Source organism: Puma concolor, chromosome C1 (genome assembly GCF_028749965.1).
Source record: "Puma concolor isolate L17-30 chromosome C1, mPumCon1.1.hap2, whole genome shotgun sequence".
In the NCBI taxonomy this organism is placed as follows: Eukaryota; Metazoa; Chordata; class Mammalia; order Carnivora; family Felidae; genus Puma; species Puma concolor.
This window is the reverse complement of record NC_141674.1, coordinates 166,703,035-166,721,973: the sequence shown is the minus strand read 5'-3', so window position 1 is coordinate 166,721,973 and position 18,939 is coordinate 166,703,035. Positions and strand designations below refer to the sequence as shown.

Below are 18,939 nucleotides of genomic sequence, written 5' to 3'. Positions count from 1 at the left end.
ATTGCTATGAAACTAATTTGAAAACCTAAAAATATTTCCTTTAAAAGTTAGAGACATCACAAATTCGGAGAATTTGAGCTCTAAATTCACTCCCATGCTTTTCAATTATACTGAGTATTCCATAGATGAAGAAAGGGGGAAAAGGGTTCTTGAGTTAAAGTGACCCCTAGTGGTATGGGACCAGAAATAACCTGAGAGAGAATAGTTTTACCAAGTAATTTTTTTGGTGGGTTAATAATACATTCAGGGAATTTAAGGAACATCAAACAAAAACTGTTTACTCAAAATGGAGTTAATAAAATAACTGATTTATTTCCTACTATGATAAATTTATTTTTACTAGAATATCTGATGTCATCTGACTTGTACCCAAGTATACTTTATATGTAATAAGTAGTCTGCAAAGATATGAGAAACTCATTATTGACCTTAAGGAAATATCAATTATCTTTGTTTTACCCAAGCAAAGAAGAAATAAATAATCACATTGACCTCAAAGCACTAGTACGAGACTGACTAAGTCAAACTGCTGACAATTTCTTCCCTTTAATGATGTTACAACCAGGAATTTAATATATAAACCTGAAAAATAAATAACAACCACTCTCATTAGTCTTATTTAATTCTGAGTACAATTCTCTTTACTAACAACTTAAAAAAAGCAACAGATTTCTCAATCTAACCATTTTCTCCAAAAAAAAAAAAAAGTCCCTATAAGAAACACATCAAAAGATTTCTGCAAAATCTGTTTTTATGGACCTAATTCGTATCTCTTTCTTATCACAGAGAAAACCAGAACTTGCACTGCAGATGTGACACATTATTTGTGAGGGTTTCGCTTAGTTTACTAAATACTAGCAAAAGAAATTCGATATTAACATATCTCAAAAGGCATCGGGATTTCTACTATTCCAACTTCATAAACATAAAATATAAGCAGTGAATGGTAGTCCTATATCTTTGGTGCCTTGTTTAACACCTTTGAATTGAAAAGGCTTGTTTCTTCAAGAAGTAAATCACACATTCAGTGTAGACTCTAGAATGGCCCAAACTCCTAAACCTTGAGTCTATTTTGGAGATAGTCTAGTAACCTCACACTATATCAGAAGCCAAAGCTCCAATACCAAACTCCTTGTACCTAGCCATACAAAAGCTTAAACACATAAAATTTATCATGATATGCAACATCTGTAGTGATTACTAGAAGACAGGAATCATGTCTATTTAACTTACACAATATCCAATATACTTTGTTGAATATAAAGTTAAGAGCACACTATCTTACATACAGATAAACAAAAAAATGTTTAAAAAAGGATATGTGAAAAGAATTCTGCTAACTGCAAATTTCTATATATAAAAACTTAAAATGTAGACAGATAATTGGTTCTTCCTCAGAGCTGGTACCACAGATAAAATCAGACAGTATTTAAGGCTATTCGTATAACTGGTTAGTCCTGCTGGAAGTCACATACTGGCTTACAGCTACATATTATACAGTAGATATTTCCCTCCATTTATATAAGGGAAGAGCCAATAATGCCAAACAGTCTCTGGTTCATCATTTTCATTTTTCACTTTGTACATGTATAATGACTTGTTCTGAGTAGCTCCTGCTTAAAAGCATGTCTTGTAACTGTCCTCAAGTTTAACACATTCTGCTGGATCACATAGTAAAGAATCCAATTAATCAAACTTTTACCTAGGGGCTAGGTTATTTTCTCTGCCTCAGAGGGAGAAAAGCATCACACACACACACACGTGCATGCACACACATAATGATTTAAAATAACAATGCCTTTTTCTACACATAACAAATTATTATTTCCAAGAATTATCACTGAATATAAAGCAGTTTTAATTATTTTATAATGTAATTGCTAAACCTAACTCCTTTCAATTTATTTCAACCCCTCCAGGATAAGTCAAGTTTAAGACAGAACAATTCAGAATTGAGACATAATAGTCTGAGGAGGTGTCAAATATGAACTATGTATTTCTTTCCAAATTATGGTCTAAGCTCTCTAGAAAAAACGACAACACCCTATCAGTTTAAAACTGTTTAAAATAAAAGTGATGGTAGGTAGAATGGGCCACACCTTGCCAAAAGACAGGGAGAGAAAAACCTCCCTTTTCAATCTGTAATTCTACAAACCTAGTTCTGATACTGAGAAAGACAGTTTTCGGAGGAATGCATACGGAAATGTGCCACACATACAGTGTTTCCTCTTAATGGAACATATGGTCCTCCCTCAATACTACAGGGCATAACTCTTAAGTTTTTACTGGGAAGGGAAAATCCCAGACTTCAAAAACTGCTCAATTTGAGCTTATTTCAACCTTTTTTCCCTTAAAACTTTATAAAAATATCATTGTTATTTCTAAACAAACAATAAGAGAATAATAAAATATACCTGAAACTGATATTCTGATTAAAAAACACTATTTCCTCTCACCTGAGAGGCTACAGTAAGAAATCTATTTTCTCAAAGTCTTAAAAATCACTTACTTACCCATCTACTGAGTTAAGTTGGAGATTATACTGGACTGCCATTTATTAGATAGAATCACATTAATCTTCTACTAAATCTTCCTTTCTAGCTCCTCACAAGGCAGTGAAGTATTGAAAGAGGACAATCCTCACGTGGACAAAGATTAGATGAGAGACCTTAGTAGAATCCTTCTGCTGTCAGTATAAAGTTGCTTAATTTATTTCCTTCAGTAAGAACAGTGATGAAAATATACAAAGAGCCCACTTTGCTATTTGTAAACAATCATGTATACTCCTTTCCAAAAGATATATATCCAAAATACAGTTTCCCATTTCAAAAGCAACTTGAGTCTGAAAATACCGTAAAAATGGAAGTGCTATGAAGTGACAGTGAGGAATTACAACCAGCCAACTCATTATTCAATCAAGAATTTGGCACAATCATAAACCATGTATCATCTATTTTAATGGATCTTAATTCTCTTCCTATCAGCTGAAATTCCAAATTGCAAATTGAACAACTAGTGCCAAAATCTGATCATTTTCTCAATTTTTCTGCCTGAGAATACTGTTACAAAGCAGGGCAGCACACGTCGTTCCATTCTTGACATATGAGATTTGTACATTCTGTAAACTAATATGTAAATGTCTCTAAGCCATAATACAAGCATTTGCCCATTTCCAGGGCAGGTAAACATTCATACTTATCTATCTGTGCAGAAGTAAAATATATATGTTCCTCAAACAGTGGAATATCTCCAAATCACAGTAACTATTCTTAGCAATTGTTTCATTCATACAAGTAATATTTGAAAATAAAATAGTATCTATCTAGGCTTTTTAATCAGTTTCAAGAAAGACAAACTTTCTAGTCACGTGGTATGTATGCCTTTAAAAACTGTCTATTACCAAGTACACAGAACCAATTTATTAAAACTATAGATTAGAGGGGAGCTTTCCTTTAAGGTCTTTAACCACAGGGTAGCACTTTCTATCAGCTATCACCTTTGTTTATTCCAAACTACATACCCAATACAGTTTTGTGTAGTCAATTTAGATTACAGTCACTGGTGAATATCCAAAGAATTTTTTAAAACGAGTAAAAGCGCAATTTTTACTGACTTATGCAAGGATGAAGGAAAATTTCACCCCCTGCTTTTCATTAGCACAAGTAGTTCTCTATTACTTTCTATCAGGGGCATATATTAAATTGTAACAAAAACTGCATCAGATTATAGCAACTATGTTTAAATCCAATATTTCCATTTTAATAAAATTATAAATTTAGGATTCTGATACATTTGTACATCATTTCTCATTAATGAAACCTAAGATATATTTACATATTTACAATGCAGAAAAGAGGAAAGCATAAATATGTCTACCTTTACTTCCAAGATCACCTAGCAACATTTTTTCACAAGTCTACTAAATCTGTGTTCTACAGAGTGGAGAGCTTGTGAAGGGGCAGATTTGACCAACATAGACTGAATGTGACCTCATCAAAGATCTTTTGTTGAAAATACATATAAATCAGATAGTTTTATCGATTCTGTAATTATTTTTAAAAATCCAATGTGGCATTCTTGCTTATTTTGCCATAAAAAATGGAGACAACAATAGCCAATTAAAAAGATGTCATATTCAAAACTTGAAAAAGAGAGATACTACGAACTATAAATTTTATGATAAAGCTTTTTTGGGGAGGGGAAATAATAAAGCTTAACAAAGACAGAAACAAATAAAAGTACTTAACACCAAGAATAAATTATAATACAAGGTGAAAACACTTAAAAAAAATCATTAAGGGAGACTGAAATTGATAAGAAATACAATCTAATAATGGGAAATGTTTGGTTTGATTTTTAATAGGTGAACTTACTTACAGTAATTTTCTAAACAAAGCAAAACAAACAAACAAAAAACAACATGAAAACTTAGCTTTCCATTCTTCTAGGTTTTAACTCACAGGCAAAACCATAACATTTTGCAATTAGTTCTTTTATTCCTTAACATCTAGGCTATCTTAAATTTGAAATTCTCTTCCTTTGCCTTTAAATGTGGAAGGTTTTAGTGACAAGTATCAGAACACGCTTGAACTTTACTACTCAGTGCTCAGATATCATGTCAGAATAACAAATAGTATTTACTCCTGAAACTTATTTCCACTTCTCCTTTATTCAGTAGTCCTGCTTTTAAATATAATATTTAATATTACATTAAATATATGATGTATATTGATATTTAATATGTAATGTATATTACATATTTATATATTAAAATAATATTTAAATATTATATCATCTCATTATTTTAGCAAATAGCATAATACTTAACTATATATTCTAGCACCCTAACCATAACATAATATCCCCAAGGTTCTAGGAATTAGGAGCTCTTCTTGTAAAAGTTTCAACTATTAACATTTGTTTTTGCTTTACCACCACCAAAGTAACCTGCCAGTAGTTTAAGAATGTTCATTCTAGGACTATACTTCTTTTTTAAATTATTCTCCCACCCAGCAGGAAGAAATCAAGACTAAGGGGCCTATGGTTAAATCTTAATGCAGGAAGCAATTTTACTGATAAGTAACTGAAGCTACCTGGAAATTACAGAAATTATCCTTGTCAACTGTTAGATTAAGTGACCATATAGCTGAACCTCCTCCAAGCAGAAAACTAACGGAAAAAATGAATGTCTCAGAAAGCAAAACTGAATATATGAAAGAAAGAACCCTAAAAATGGTAAATATGTGAGTAACTGTGAAATATTTTTGCTTATTTTAAATTTCTTTAAGACATTTATGTCGTAGAATGGTGGGAAGATAAGACTCTTGACCACTTTCCATTTCCGTACTTGAAAGAGTCCACAATGAATATGGAGTATTTGCTGGATATCATTCCTTTGCCTCAGCAGATCCTCGCTTCACTCTGCTCATGATATACCTGGAGGCTGACCTATATGGGTCAGGTTGGAAAGGTCCCTTGCCTCAAGATTCTAGTTGCATACAGCTGATGGGAAGTACTAAAGAACTCCAGGAGTTTGGAGAAAGCAAGAAGAAACAGGCTGCAGTATACTCCCTTGATTTCCTCCCCACTGTGAAATGCTGAAATGAGAATTTTTCACAAACCATCGTAGTTCAAATAATGAACCAAATACCTAAAGAAATGCAAGAATTTCTACACTGATACACAGAATACAGAAATAAAATTACTTGATACTACCTAGTCTTTTAAAAATCCTTAATATTATATCTTTTTTTTTAAATAAGGGAACAGAAAATGGGAATTCTTCTTAACTTATAGCTAAATATATTATGTTATATTATGTTATTTAACTTAAGCTATAGCCTAGGTACTATTATAAAACAAAGTAGGGTCTAGTAGTAGCATATTCTAAGTATTGATAAAGTTTGATTACCTATATTTAATTTCTATATTTTTGATCACTGACAATCAGCCATTTATTTTAATTTCAATAAATGTCTTAGTTTAAGAAAAATTATATATTACTTCAAATTAATCACAAAATATCTTACCTAAAAATAATTTAAGAAAACATAACATTCATTAAAGGCAGAGTCATTCAAAGCCATCAACCCAAGTATATACCTTACCTTGGCTTAAAATCACACAGCACTCTTTAAACCAAGAAATAAAGAAATAGCAACTGCACTTACAGGGATGATTTTACATTACCTTTTCATACAGAACTGGGGAAAAACCACATATATAACACAACTAAATATGAAGATTATATGTGACATACAAAATCAGTTACGCAGAATTTTTAAACTATAAATATATATGGGTGGGTTTTTGTTCTTTTTTGTTTGTTTGTTTTTACCTGTTTTGCAATTTCTCTTAAACAGGCTACTCCTTGTTCAAAATTAGGGAAAGCTACTGAGCCATACTTTTGGTATTCAGGGATTGGTCTGATTTTTATTGTAGCTTCTGTTATCACACCAAGAGTTCCTGAAAAAGAAGGGGGAATAATCCAATATATCACATGCCAATTTTCTAAGTCATATTTAAATCTATTTTATCTATTTATTCTATTAATTTATTCTATTCATATTTAAATCTATTTAATCTATTCTATGTGGGGAATAATGGCTACTCAAGTCTTTTTAGAAAAACAAACATTTTATAATTTCTGAAAAAAGTTTTTGGAATACATTCTTCTTATGTTATATATAAATACTTTAAGACATTTTTAAGGTAACCCTTCTCCAAGGTTACTTTTAAATCATTTGAAAAGCATTACAACCTACTAAAAGAAAACAAATTTTAAAACAACAGGTTTTTATATCTCATATACATTCAGACAAAACTATATTTTGATATTTGTGCCTACTTTTACTGTGAGAACAATTTACTGGGGCAAAAAGAAACCTCTATGAGAATTTAAAATGATAGAAGAAATTAGAGGGACTATTATTATCTCGCCTTTTTTCCTAAGAATTCATACAATGACAAAGGCAACACTGGGATGCCCTTGTAAAACAGAAAACAAAAAACAAAACAAAAAGAAAAAAAAAAACAGATATTTCAGAGACAAAATAGTTACTATAAATATCTAGCACAAGAGAACCACTAGTGAAACAAATGCTCTTTTCTTTATTACACAGAGGAGAGAAAAATCAAAGAGGAAAATAGCAAGTTAAATATAAACTATATTCTACATGATTTAAATAACTATACTAAAATATTTGAAGAGACATGGTTAAAAATTATTATATTCACAATGTCACACTTTTCAAATCAGTGATTTCTGATGTACAAATGTTAGAAATTATTAACACTAGCAGTAAATTTTCTGAGAATCACAAAAAAAAGAATAAAGACGGAAAGCTTTGAATTGGAGAACTTAATGACAACACTAGAAATAAATAAATAAATAAATAAATAAATAAATAGTATCACAAAAAAAGCGTTCAATAAATTTATAATATACTCAAAATGTCAGTATAGAATACAAGATAGAAAACTATGAAACTTTTTACTATGTAAAAAGTAAATTACATTAGATCACAATATGTTCCTCACATATACAAATGACTGCCTATGGAGATAGCAAATATGACCCCATTATGACTTGTAAAATTACAGAAACTCTGCAAGTTTGGCCTGATTAGTATTTGAATAAAAAGTAGATATATCTTGTAAATTTTAAAAGATAACAAGTGACTAGACTTTATCTTTTATTTTAGCATCTTTATTGAGATATAATTCATAGACCATAAAATTCACCCATTTAAAGTGTAAAACTCAATGTTTTTCAGTATGTGCATAGATATATGCAACTATCATTAAATCTAAGTTTAGAACATCTTCCTCACCCCAAAAAAGAAACCCCATATCCATGAAACAGTCATTCTCCATCACCCCCCCATCCCCACATACATACTCAGCCCTAGACAACCACTAACTTCTACAAATTTGTCTATTCTGAATATTTCATATAAATGGAATTTTACAATATGTGTTTTTTTGTGACTGGCTTCACTTAGATAATGTTTTCAAGGTTTATCCCTGTTATAACATGTATTAGTACTTCCATTTTTTTAAAATTATGAACTATTACTCCAATGTATACAGAACTCATTTTGTTTACCCATCGTTAGTTGATGGGCATTTGGGTTTCCACATTTTTTTTTTACTAGCTTGTCAATGTAATATAAAATGATACTACTCAGGAAGAGTTAAGATGAAAAAAAAAAGAGAGATGCAGAGGGCAAAGTATGGTGAAAGGGGCTGAGTTTCCATGCCCTTTCCAGATGCACCACCCTCCCAGCACTTCCATGTGTTAATCAACATGGAAGCTCTCCAAAACCTGCATTTTAGTAATTTTTATGAAAGCTTCATCACAGAGGCATGACTGATTGAACCACTAATTCAATGTTCAGTCCCTCTCCCCTCGCAGAGCTGAAAGTTCCATAGGTTTCCACATTTTGGCTGCTATAAATAATGCTACTGTGAATATATATACAAATCTACACACATATTTTTGTGTGGATGTGTGTTCTCTTTTCTCTGAAATATATACGTGAAGACTTTTTTCATTTCAGAAAAACCTGTGATCCTTTTCCATATAACAACACTGCCCTCATCTACCTTTTCCTAAAGTTACATTCCAGGCACATACCACCAAGATGTGGGAGAAGTGGGGAAGAGATTGGCTCACTTCTAGTACCCAACCTTAGCTGGTGGGGCAGAGGCTCTACTTGGAGTGTTATACTAATACTGGGATCCCAATCACCCTTGGCCTGGCTTGCAAAGAGTTGGTATCTTGCCAGGAGAAGCAAACCAAGAAGATGTGTTTTCCTTCTCTCTTCTCCCTAGCACTGAGCTACTAAAGCAGTGATGTCCTCAGAGAAAAGCATGCCATTGCTCTGCTGCTCCTCTCTCCTCCCTTCGCCTCCAGGATCAAGGCTCAGAGATTTTACAGGGGTGGAGGAGGGAGGGGGTAAGGGAACACAAACCAAAAAATAGCTCCTAATCTCTTTCCAAAGAAAATTACTTTGTTTGCAACACAGCATGAAGAAGTTCAAGCCTAAAACACTCTCAAAACAGTGGAGGATTTGGTAAAAGGCAACTGGGAGGACATAGGTTAATTTATTGAAAATAAAGGCAAGACTGTAGGCCAGTTAATTTGCCTGTATAGAAACAGTGGGAAGGACCCCAACCATGCTCAGAAAAGACTCTCAAACACTAATCTCAGGAACTATCCCTGCTAAGGGATACACTTTAAAATGGGTGAATTTTATGGTTTGTGAACTGTATTTCAATAAAGCTATTTTAAAATAACCATTATAACTTAATTCTCCAAATGAATTACAAATGAAACTTCAGAGTTATTTCCTTAAATAAGGAACTAACCATCATGCATTTTACAAATAGAAAAATTTTAAGAAATAGATATCTTAGACTATAGAAAGAGTCTAAGAGAACTTCTAAACCTTTGCCAAAGAGGCAAAAGGCTGACAGGTAAACTATTAATACTATGCTGTCTCCTCATCCACCAGCACAGAATTTTCTATCACACCTGTTCTTTCTTACCAATACAAGTAGTACTACTTTAATTTTTAATGTTGCTAATCTTCCTACTACTACAGTGACACCATCACTAAACTTATTTGTAATTCTTTCAACTCTTTTCAACATTTTTAGAAGCTTCTATAGCCTTGGAACTAACATCTGATGCTAAAAGTTCTTTCTACAAATAAATTGAAATTTGACAGGCATGTACTCCTAAACACAGGAATCATCTCCTCTATTTAATCTGACCACAGATTACAGAAAAATTTAATAAATACTTGCTGAAACTCAACAGTCACCAGATTGAAATTCATTAAGGAAAAGGTTAATATAAGCCTTGACTGTAGACAGGAAAACATCTATTTAAAACTAAACTCCAAGTTCCCAGGTTTTTGTGAAATATTTCCTTAACATCTGACAAGTGAAGCCATTTGAAAATATTTCTTTGAATTATAGAATATAATCTAAACGTAACCTAAATATAACCCAGGAAAAAAAGCCAGAAACCATTTAAATGCCAATCAATGAGGGTCTGGTTAAATACATCGGTATACATTCAAGTAGCTGTCAAAAAGAATGAAGTGGCTCTAAATGTAATGATACTTACATGGACTCAGCTTTATAAAATGAAGTGTAAAGCAAAGAGTAGTAAACTCCTGTTTGTGTTTTTAAAACTGTATACATATATACTGATCTACAGCAGTTAAGTGTTTACTCTGAACAAGGGAGATGCTTGGAAGACAGGGATAGAAGGCAGATTTTCCCTTGTACATCCTTCAGTACCTTTTGAATTTTGTACATTTGTCCATATTTTAATTTTGTACATGTAATTATTCAAAAAGTTGATTTTAAAATATATATACCTTTACATTAGCAAACTTCCTTTAAAATTCTACATCAAAATTCTAAGGTACCAGTGAAAAGTGACTATGCCTTAAACCCCTATATACCTGTACTGCCTCGTATGTAGTAGAGCAGGCACTCTGAAGTAGTAAAATCCACCATAACATTATAAGTTAGGTTAAAAAAGATGATAATCAGTAAAGTGAGACTTTGCATTATTGTAAGGATAGTGAAATGCCTAAGGTGAGTCTCTGCAACTATCTAGCTATTAGCTCTACAGGGGGTCCCACTGTGAAAGCAAAATCATCTAGGTCTCAGACACAGTTTGAAGGAGGGCAGCTTCCATTCAGATTTACATTCAAATTAGCCCATCACAAATGGATATATCTAAATTCACTTAATCAAAAGGCTCATTTCTGTTCTGTTTTATTGTATTTATTGATTCTTTTGTTTTGGGAGTATTGTCAATGGAGTGATATGAAAGACTTGGACTACTTATCACTTGATTATATGTACATTATACCACTTTATACACTTCATATTTTATATCTACTTAGTATTATTACTTATAGATAACTCCATGGCAAGATGACATCATAGAGGTTTATATATCATTCACTTTTCTTTCTCTTTTATCCAAAATATGTTGCAATAAATTTAAATATCTTCTGTTTTATAATTTTCAAATGTAATGTTTGTTCTCAAGAAAACTAAAAGCTTCAATTGCTACTTGATATAAAATGCAAGTATTTGCTTAAAGTAAATAAAATCTTTTGTAATTTGAAAATATACTTTCAGGTAACTTCAGGACTAAGAAAATGGCAGTCATTTGATTCTGAAACTTCTCCCCTCTCTACTCCCCCGCCCCCCCAAAAAAAACCCATAAAAATCAACAAGTAAAACAAAACCACAAATAATGCTGAAATAAAACCTTCATTTTTTTTGGCTATCATTTTTTTTAAATATATGAAATTTATTGTCAAATTGGTTTCCATACAATACCCAGTGCTCATCCCAAAAGATGCCCTCTTCAATACCCATCACCCACCCTCCCCTCCCTCCCACCCCCCATCAGCCCTCAGTTTGTTCTCAGTTTTTTTTTTTTAACGTTTATTTATTTTTGAGACAGAGAGAGAGAGAGAGAGAGAGAGAGAGCATGAACAGGGGAGGGTCTGAGAGAGGGAGACACAGAATCTGAAACAGGCTCCAGGCTCTGAGCTGTCAGCACAGAGCCCGACGCGGGGCTCGAACTCATGGACCGCGAAATCATGACCTGAGCCGAAGTTGGCCGCTTAACCGACTGAGCCACCCAGGCGCCCCTGTTCTCAGTTTTTAAGAGTTTCTTATGCTTTGGCTCTCTCCCACTCTAACCTCTCTCTCTCTCTTTTTTTTTTTTCCCTTCCCCTCCCCCATGGGTTCCTGTTAAGTTTCTCAGGACCCACATAAGAGTGAAAACATATGGTATCTGTCTTTCTCTGTATGGCTTGAAATAAAACCTTCAATACTACTAGGAGACAAAAAACACTTTGACCTTCACATTACCTGTGAAGTAGAAATAAAGTGAAAAAATTCCAAAAGACCTTCTACGGCCTTCTACTTGCTGCAAGTTTGTAAGGGTAGAAAATAATGGGAGGCTTAAAAGATTTCATAAGAAAGGGAAGAGGGTATCAGAGGACCTGAAGAAAGCATAGAAAGAATTACAGAAAGCAAAAGTGCAACAATAATGACAAAATGCTATACAGGCCCTGGCTGTGGAGAGGGGATTGAAAATGGGAGGAACCAGAAATGGCAGCCTTAGAGAAGCAAGGGGAGCATGATATTCAGAGAAGTGTGGTATTCCTTGGAGAAAAGGTAATGAAGGGAAAGTATAATAGAAAAAATTAAAGATCCTAAAGAAATAAGAGAGAAAGAAGACGTGCCATCATGCCTTCTCCCACCAACAATACCACCATCCAAAAACAAGTAGCACAAAAGAGAGGAGGAGTGACAGAAAAGGACATTTCCAAACTAGGAACCCTTTCTAAGTAATAAATAGCAACAGAAAAAAGCACACCAAATCCACAAAAACTACTGCAGTAAGTCAGAAAATATAAATAAAAGCTTTTCTGCTAATAAAAAGTCTCTCCCCTAAACCAACCACGATCCTGAAGAAAAAAAAAAAAATGTCAAACAACATTTCAAACTGAATTAAGTATTGTCAAGCAAGCATTTGGGGATATTAAAAACAATACTTGAATCAGAAATACAACATTAAAGGGGCGCCTACATGGCTCAGTCAGTTAAGTATCCAACTCTTGATTTCGGCTCAGGACTTGATCTAAAGTTCATGAGATCAAGCCCCATGTTGGGCTCTGCATTGAGGATGCAGAGCCTGTTTGAGATTCTCTCTCTCCCTGTCTCTGTCCCTCCCCTGCTCGTGCACATGCATGCTCTCTCTCTCAAAATAATATACTTAAAAAAACACAAACACTAAAAACATAAATGGACAAAAAGCAAGAAGCAATGAAACAAGAGATGACCGATCTCAGGGAAGAAATAGAACAGCAGCAACAACAGCAACAAAACATATAAAAAATGAAGGCTAAGTTATAAGATATTCAAAGGAGAACAAAGAATAGATTCAAATGAAAACTTAATAAAGGGCATTGAAGAAAAGCAAGAAAATAACCAATAGAAAGAAAATGAAATAAAAAGTTGAAAAAAAAGGTCAGAGAAATAGGGGCTGAAATAGAACTTATAGCCCTAAAGAAGAAAAATCAAAACACTGGGAGAAAACCCCTAATCATTGACACTATAATATAAAAAAAACCTTTCCAAAATAGAAGAAGACCTAAATATAAACACAGAAAGGGTCCAATGGGTACCACGCGAAACAACCTAGGACAATCAACTCTGATCTATAAAAGTAGTAAACTTCAATAATAAAGAAAAAAATCCTCAGGACACCCAGGCAAAAAAAAAAAAAAAAAAAAAAAAAAAGGAAAGAAGCTACAAGGCAAAAGAGCTAGCATTAGATTTCTTTAAAACAACATATAAAACCAGGCAGCACTGGAGCAGCATTTTTAAGAAACAAGGAAAGAAAGTGCAACCCATGGATGTTATATCCACCCAAGCTGTCCTGCTGGTATCCAGGTCAGAGGAAAACAGTTTAAAACATTCTAGAACTCACGAGATACACAATGTGCCCTTCTGGAGGAATCTAGTAAAGGGTTAGCTTTATTTAACCAAAAGGTGACTAGTAAAATTACATAAAAGGACTGATAGTAAGCATTTTACTTATTTCAACACAGAGCAAAGGCTAAAACAAGGGTGCGTCATGGGTTAAAAAATACAAATGTACTTTTAACCATTTTCCAAATAAAAGAGCAAGCTATCTGAAGTTACTAGTAAATTCCATACACCAGAAAAAAAATGCAAAGCACTTCAGATGCTTTGACTATTTATTATAATTTTCATTATATTGATCACATTCTAGCATCTAAAATGGGAAGAAGCTGCTTGTTGAAAAAAATCATTATGAAAAATTCACAACTCAAAACAAGACAAAAACGTTAAATTTAACATGGTTAGTCACATGTACAACTTAGTAGGATCAGGAAAATACATTTTTGAACGATAATACTTTCAAGGCTGTCATCACATGATTTAACTGTAGCAAGAAAAAATGTTTCTAAAGCTTGAGGAAAAACTTATGACACGCTTAAGGCAGCAGGTTATTATTTAGATAGTTCAAAATAGTAGATGAAAATACATATTATAAAAGAATATGAACTTGTGATGAGCACGGGGTGATACAAAGAAGTGTTGAATCACTATATTGTACACCTGAAACTAATGTTATACTGTATGTTAACTAACTGGAATTTAAATAAAAAGATTAAAAAGATAAAATTCAAAAATAAATAAATAAATAAAACTTAAAAAAAATGATTTTGCATAAATTTACTTTCCCAATCATGCTGTCTCCTGGCCTATATTAAGATGACTCTATATCCACATACAAACAGAGATGGAGATTAGGGACTATAAACACATTGGAAAGATCACTGATGCCAAAGTAATACACAGCAATAACAATAGTAATAAATTTAACTTACTAAATGCTTATAGACTGCTTATCATAATCTCATTTAATCCTCACAAAAAGCTTATGAAGATGGATTCTTTTATTATCCCCATTTTATAGCTGAGGACACTAGCATAAAGAATTACCTAACTGACACAAAGTCAACGAAATGTAAGTGGTGGAACCAGGACTGAAATCCAGATCTGAAAGATTTCATGTTATGCTTTTAGATCAGTGTGGCATTTTACATGTATATTTATAATAAGATCTCATTTAAATACAGTAATTTACCCTAGCATATATGTTTAATAAATCATATTTCTTATCTTTATTAGTTTACCTTCCTTAAATTCATATGATAATTTACTATTGAGAGAGGTAGTCCAGTCTTTTAGATCCAGTTTAAACTATTTTAAAAGGCATGAAAGACCAAATTATCTCTCCAGCCACCCTATAATCCTTACCACTCTACCCCTAGACCTGCTGCCTACTCCACCCTACAGTTGGATCTTATGTTCCAGTTATATTGAAAAATTCACAGCTTCACAAGGCAGACATAGCTTGTTCTCACTTTTAAGTCTGCCATGCAGTTCTCTCTGTAGGCAACTCCCTCCCCACCTTATTCCCTCAACTCCTTATCAACCTTCAAGGACCGCTTTAGGTAAGGCCCCTCTGGAGAGGTCTTCTTAAGCATCCATCAATGCAAACTTTGTCTATATTTCTCCTATATTTACTTCTATCACACAATTTATCATACTGTATAATAAAGGTCAATTATTACCTGTGTCCTTTAGTATGCCAGCATAATACCTAGCAACCAAAATTTTTTTTTTTAATTTTTTTTTTTTTCAACGTTTATTTATTTTGGGGACAGAGAGAGACAGAGCATGAACGGGGGAGGGGCAGAGAGAGAGGGAGACACAGAAGCGGAAACAGGCTCCAGGCTCTGAGCCATCAGCCCAGAGCCCGACGCGGGGCTCGAACTCACGGACCTCGAGATCGTGACCTGGCTGAAGTCGGACACTTAACTGACTGCGCCACCCAGGCGCCCCTAAAATACTTCTTTAATGAAGGCACACTCATAGGATGTATGAGATATAGTTGGGGAGTTTTGCTGTTGACCGACTGAGCCACCCAGGCTCCCCATGGCCTGTTGACTTTTTTTTTTTTTTAATTTTTTTTTTTCAACGTTTATTTATTTTTTGGGACAGAGAGAGACAGAGCATGAACGGGCGAGGGGCAGAGAGAGAGGGAGACACAGAATCAGAAACAGGCTCCAGGCTCTGAGCCATCAGCCCAGAGCCCGACGCGGGGCTCGAACTCACGGACCGCGAGATCGTGACCTGGCTGAAGTCGGACGCTTAACCGACTGCGCCACCCAGGCGCCCCCCAAAATTTTTAAAATACTAAGTGATGGAAGAAAAACAAAATGTTTGATATGGTTACCTGAAAAGATAATATATATGTATAAAGTTGACTCCAATTGCATCAACAGTATAATTAATAACAATCACTTTTGGTGCCTGGATGGCTCAGTCGGTTAAGATCATAACCATGATCTCATGGTTCGTGGGATGGAGTCCTGCATCGGGCTCTGTGCTGTCAGCGCTTGGGATTCTCTCTCTCCCTCTTTCTCTGTCCCTCCCTGCTCACTCTAGCTCACTCTCTCTCAAAAATGAAATTAAACAAAAAAATTATACAAAATATATTTTTAAAAATACCTATCAGTTTTAATACCTATTTGTTATTCAATTTGACACCTGATAGCAAAAAGTTACATATTTTAGTTAACTTTTAGATGTGTTAGTATGAAAAGTTATAGAATATTTATCAAAGAATTGTATTATTTTAAGAGAATTTAACATTTTTTATTAAAAATGTAGTTCTATTGTTTCATAGAAGAGTATACTTATCAGAAAAGGAATGAGAGTAAACTGTTGAGACATCTTGACAAAGGTTTATCATTGATTATTATGAAAAAATATCTAAGCTGTACCACTGGTCATCAAATCAATGGTGACCTCTACCATGTCACTGAGACACAGTTTAATTTTTTCCCTCCTTGATATTACTATCAAAAGATGAAATTTATGCCCTTTCACCTTAGTTTATTATAATTGCTCTCGTATCCATGAATAAGCTAAATGTTTTGAAAGTCTATCTCTTTTTTAGCTTGTACCACCTTCTAAATTAGTAATGAGTTCTTCCATTAATTTAGAAATACTAGTTTTATCTTATTTCTCCGAATTTAAGGGATATCCCTCTCTACCATTCTACAAATTGAAAAATAAAGACTATGTTCATCTTATCCATAAAATTCACCACATAACAGTTAGTTTGCAATATAGAAGGAAGGTTAGTTTCTTCCTGATCAGTACAGGAATGAAATGTTTTGTATAAGATAAAGAACTACATTCTAGTTCACCCAGCATTAAGTAACCAAGCAAAGAATACTAGTTAAGTAGTAAAAAAAAAACAAACAAACAAAAAAAACAAGTTTTAAAAGATATGTAAATCAACAGAATTTTAAATTCCACTTCTTCAAAGAATCAAATAGCAAGTAACAAAAGATACAACTACAGAAAGACAAGATACTAACACAATACTTTCTCAGTCCCTTCCCTCCTGTTAATTCAGACAAGAATAGAGAATAATATAAAATTTTAAAGCAAACATTTTAAATCTTAACAGCTACTCTTCCTAAAATCATGGACTGAAACGTCTAAAATAAAAATAAAATACCAAAAAGACTAAGTTATCTCTAAAACTATAAACAACCAAAATGTAAAAGGATGTTTAATAAGATGTTCTCATAATAAAAACTACTATGAAGTACTAAATTAAAGTAATAAAACTAAAAAAAAAATCACCTTTAAATACATAAAACATGCCTTTCTTTCAAAGATCTTATATCACAATATCACAGATTTTCACAAAACTAGTCACTAACCTCTATTTTTTCATAATAAATTTAGTTATATTTACCTTCAGATCCCATGATGAAGTGATGGATATCAGGGCCTGTTGACATACGAGGTCCTTGACAGCTTTTTTCTATTATACCTCTAGGTGTTACCATTTTTATATGAACCACCTGTTTAATACAATGCACGATATAAATTCTACATATTTGTCAGTGAATGGTGTGTGTGTGTATACACACGTCCATATATATTTAAAAAAAAACTCTACTTTTAAAAACATTGGATTAAGTGATAAATGATGACACCCTTCAGAATTCTAGTACCTTCTAATAATTCTTAGACTAAAAATAAGTTTTATATAACTTTAAAAGGGGGGGAAATCATTCTAATAATATTAATGGTTTGGGTATATTCATCATCTTAAAAAATGAAAAGCACTTTTTTTAATTTAAAAAAAAAATTTTTTTTTTAACGTTTATTTATTTTTGAGACAGAGACAGAGCATGAACAGGGGAGGGGCAGAGAGAGAGGGAGACACAGAATCAGAAACAGGCTCCAGGCTCTAAGCCGTCAGCACAGAGCCCGACGCGGGGCTCTAACTCACGGACCGTGAGATCATGACCTGAGCCGAAGTCGAACGCTTAACCGACCAAGCCACCCAGGCGCCCCAAAAAGCACTTTTCTTTAAACCAAATTTAGTTTGGTTTAAAGAACTAAAGGATGAAAAAAAATAAGCAATGGTCATATTTTAACAGGTTCATTCCTTCACTTGTTTAACAATATTTATGAAGCACTATTATTCACATCAAGCACTGATCCAGATGCTTAGAATTCTAAGAAAAAATTTATTCTTGCCTTATTCCCACCCACAACTTATTTGCTTTGCCCACTTAGTAGAAAAGAGTGAAAAGAATGAAATATTAATTATGATCAGGTAAAAAGGGATGAAGAGGGAGATGATGTGATTGAATTAAAGAGAAGAAAAGAGGGGTGCTTGGGTGGCACAGTCAGATAACCATCTGACTTCGGCTCAGGTCATGATCTCACAGTTCATGAGTTCAAGCCCTGCATGGGGCTCTGTGAGGACAGCTCAGAGTCTGGAGCCTGCTTCAGAATCTGTGTCTCACCCTTCTCTGCCCCTCCCCCACTCATGCTCTGTGTCTCTCTCTCTCTCTCTCTCTCTCTCTCTCCCCCTCTCAAAAATAAACATTAAAAAAAAAAAAAAAAAGAGTAGAAAAGAGATATGTGTGTAGTATAGGTCTCACACCACTAAAGAAGTAAGCATATTGAAGGGTCACTCAAAAATAGTTCCTGAGAGATCCAAATCAGGAAATGGTTAAGTGAAAATCCAACACATTTTTGCAATGCCTTTTTGACAGATAAACAAAAATAGTCTATTTATTATTTAAGGAACTGAGCAGAGGACATCAATAATTCACAAAACAAAAACTAAAAATCACCAATAAGCACACTTTAAAAGTTTACGTTCAGAAGCAATTAAATAAATAAAAAATTAAAAGACAAAAATATAAATAAAAGGTCCAGTAAAATAAAGATTCTCATAATGCTAGTGGG

At 33.4% G+C, this 18,939-nt stretch overlaps 1 protein-coding gene across 1 annotated transcript in view; it reads right to left on the bottom strand.

Moving 5' to 3' along the window:
- Positions 1-18,939, bottom strand: part of AGPS (alkylglycerone phosphate synthase) — a 145,147-nt gene that overhangs the window by 53,135 nt on the left and 73,073 nt on the right. The window contains exons 10-11 of the mRNA XM_025935115.2: positions 17,426-17,534; positions 6,338-6,465 (exon numbers count right to left, since the gene is read on the bottom strand). Coding sequence (XP_025790900.2) covers positions 6,338-6,465; positions 17,426-17,534 — 237 coding nt within the window. The remainder of the gene's footprint in view (positions 1-6,337; positions 6,466-17,425; positions 17,535-18,939) is intronic.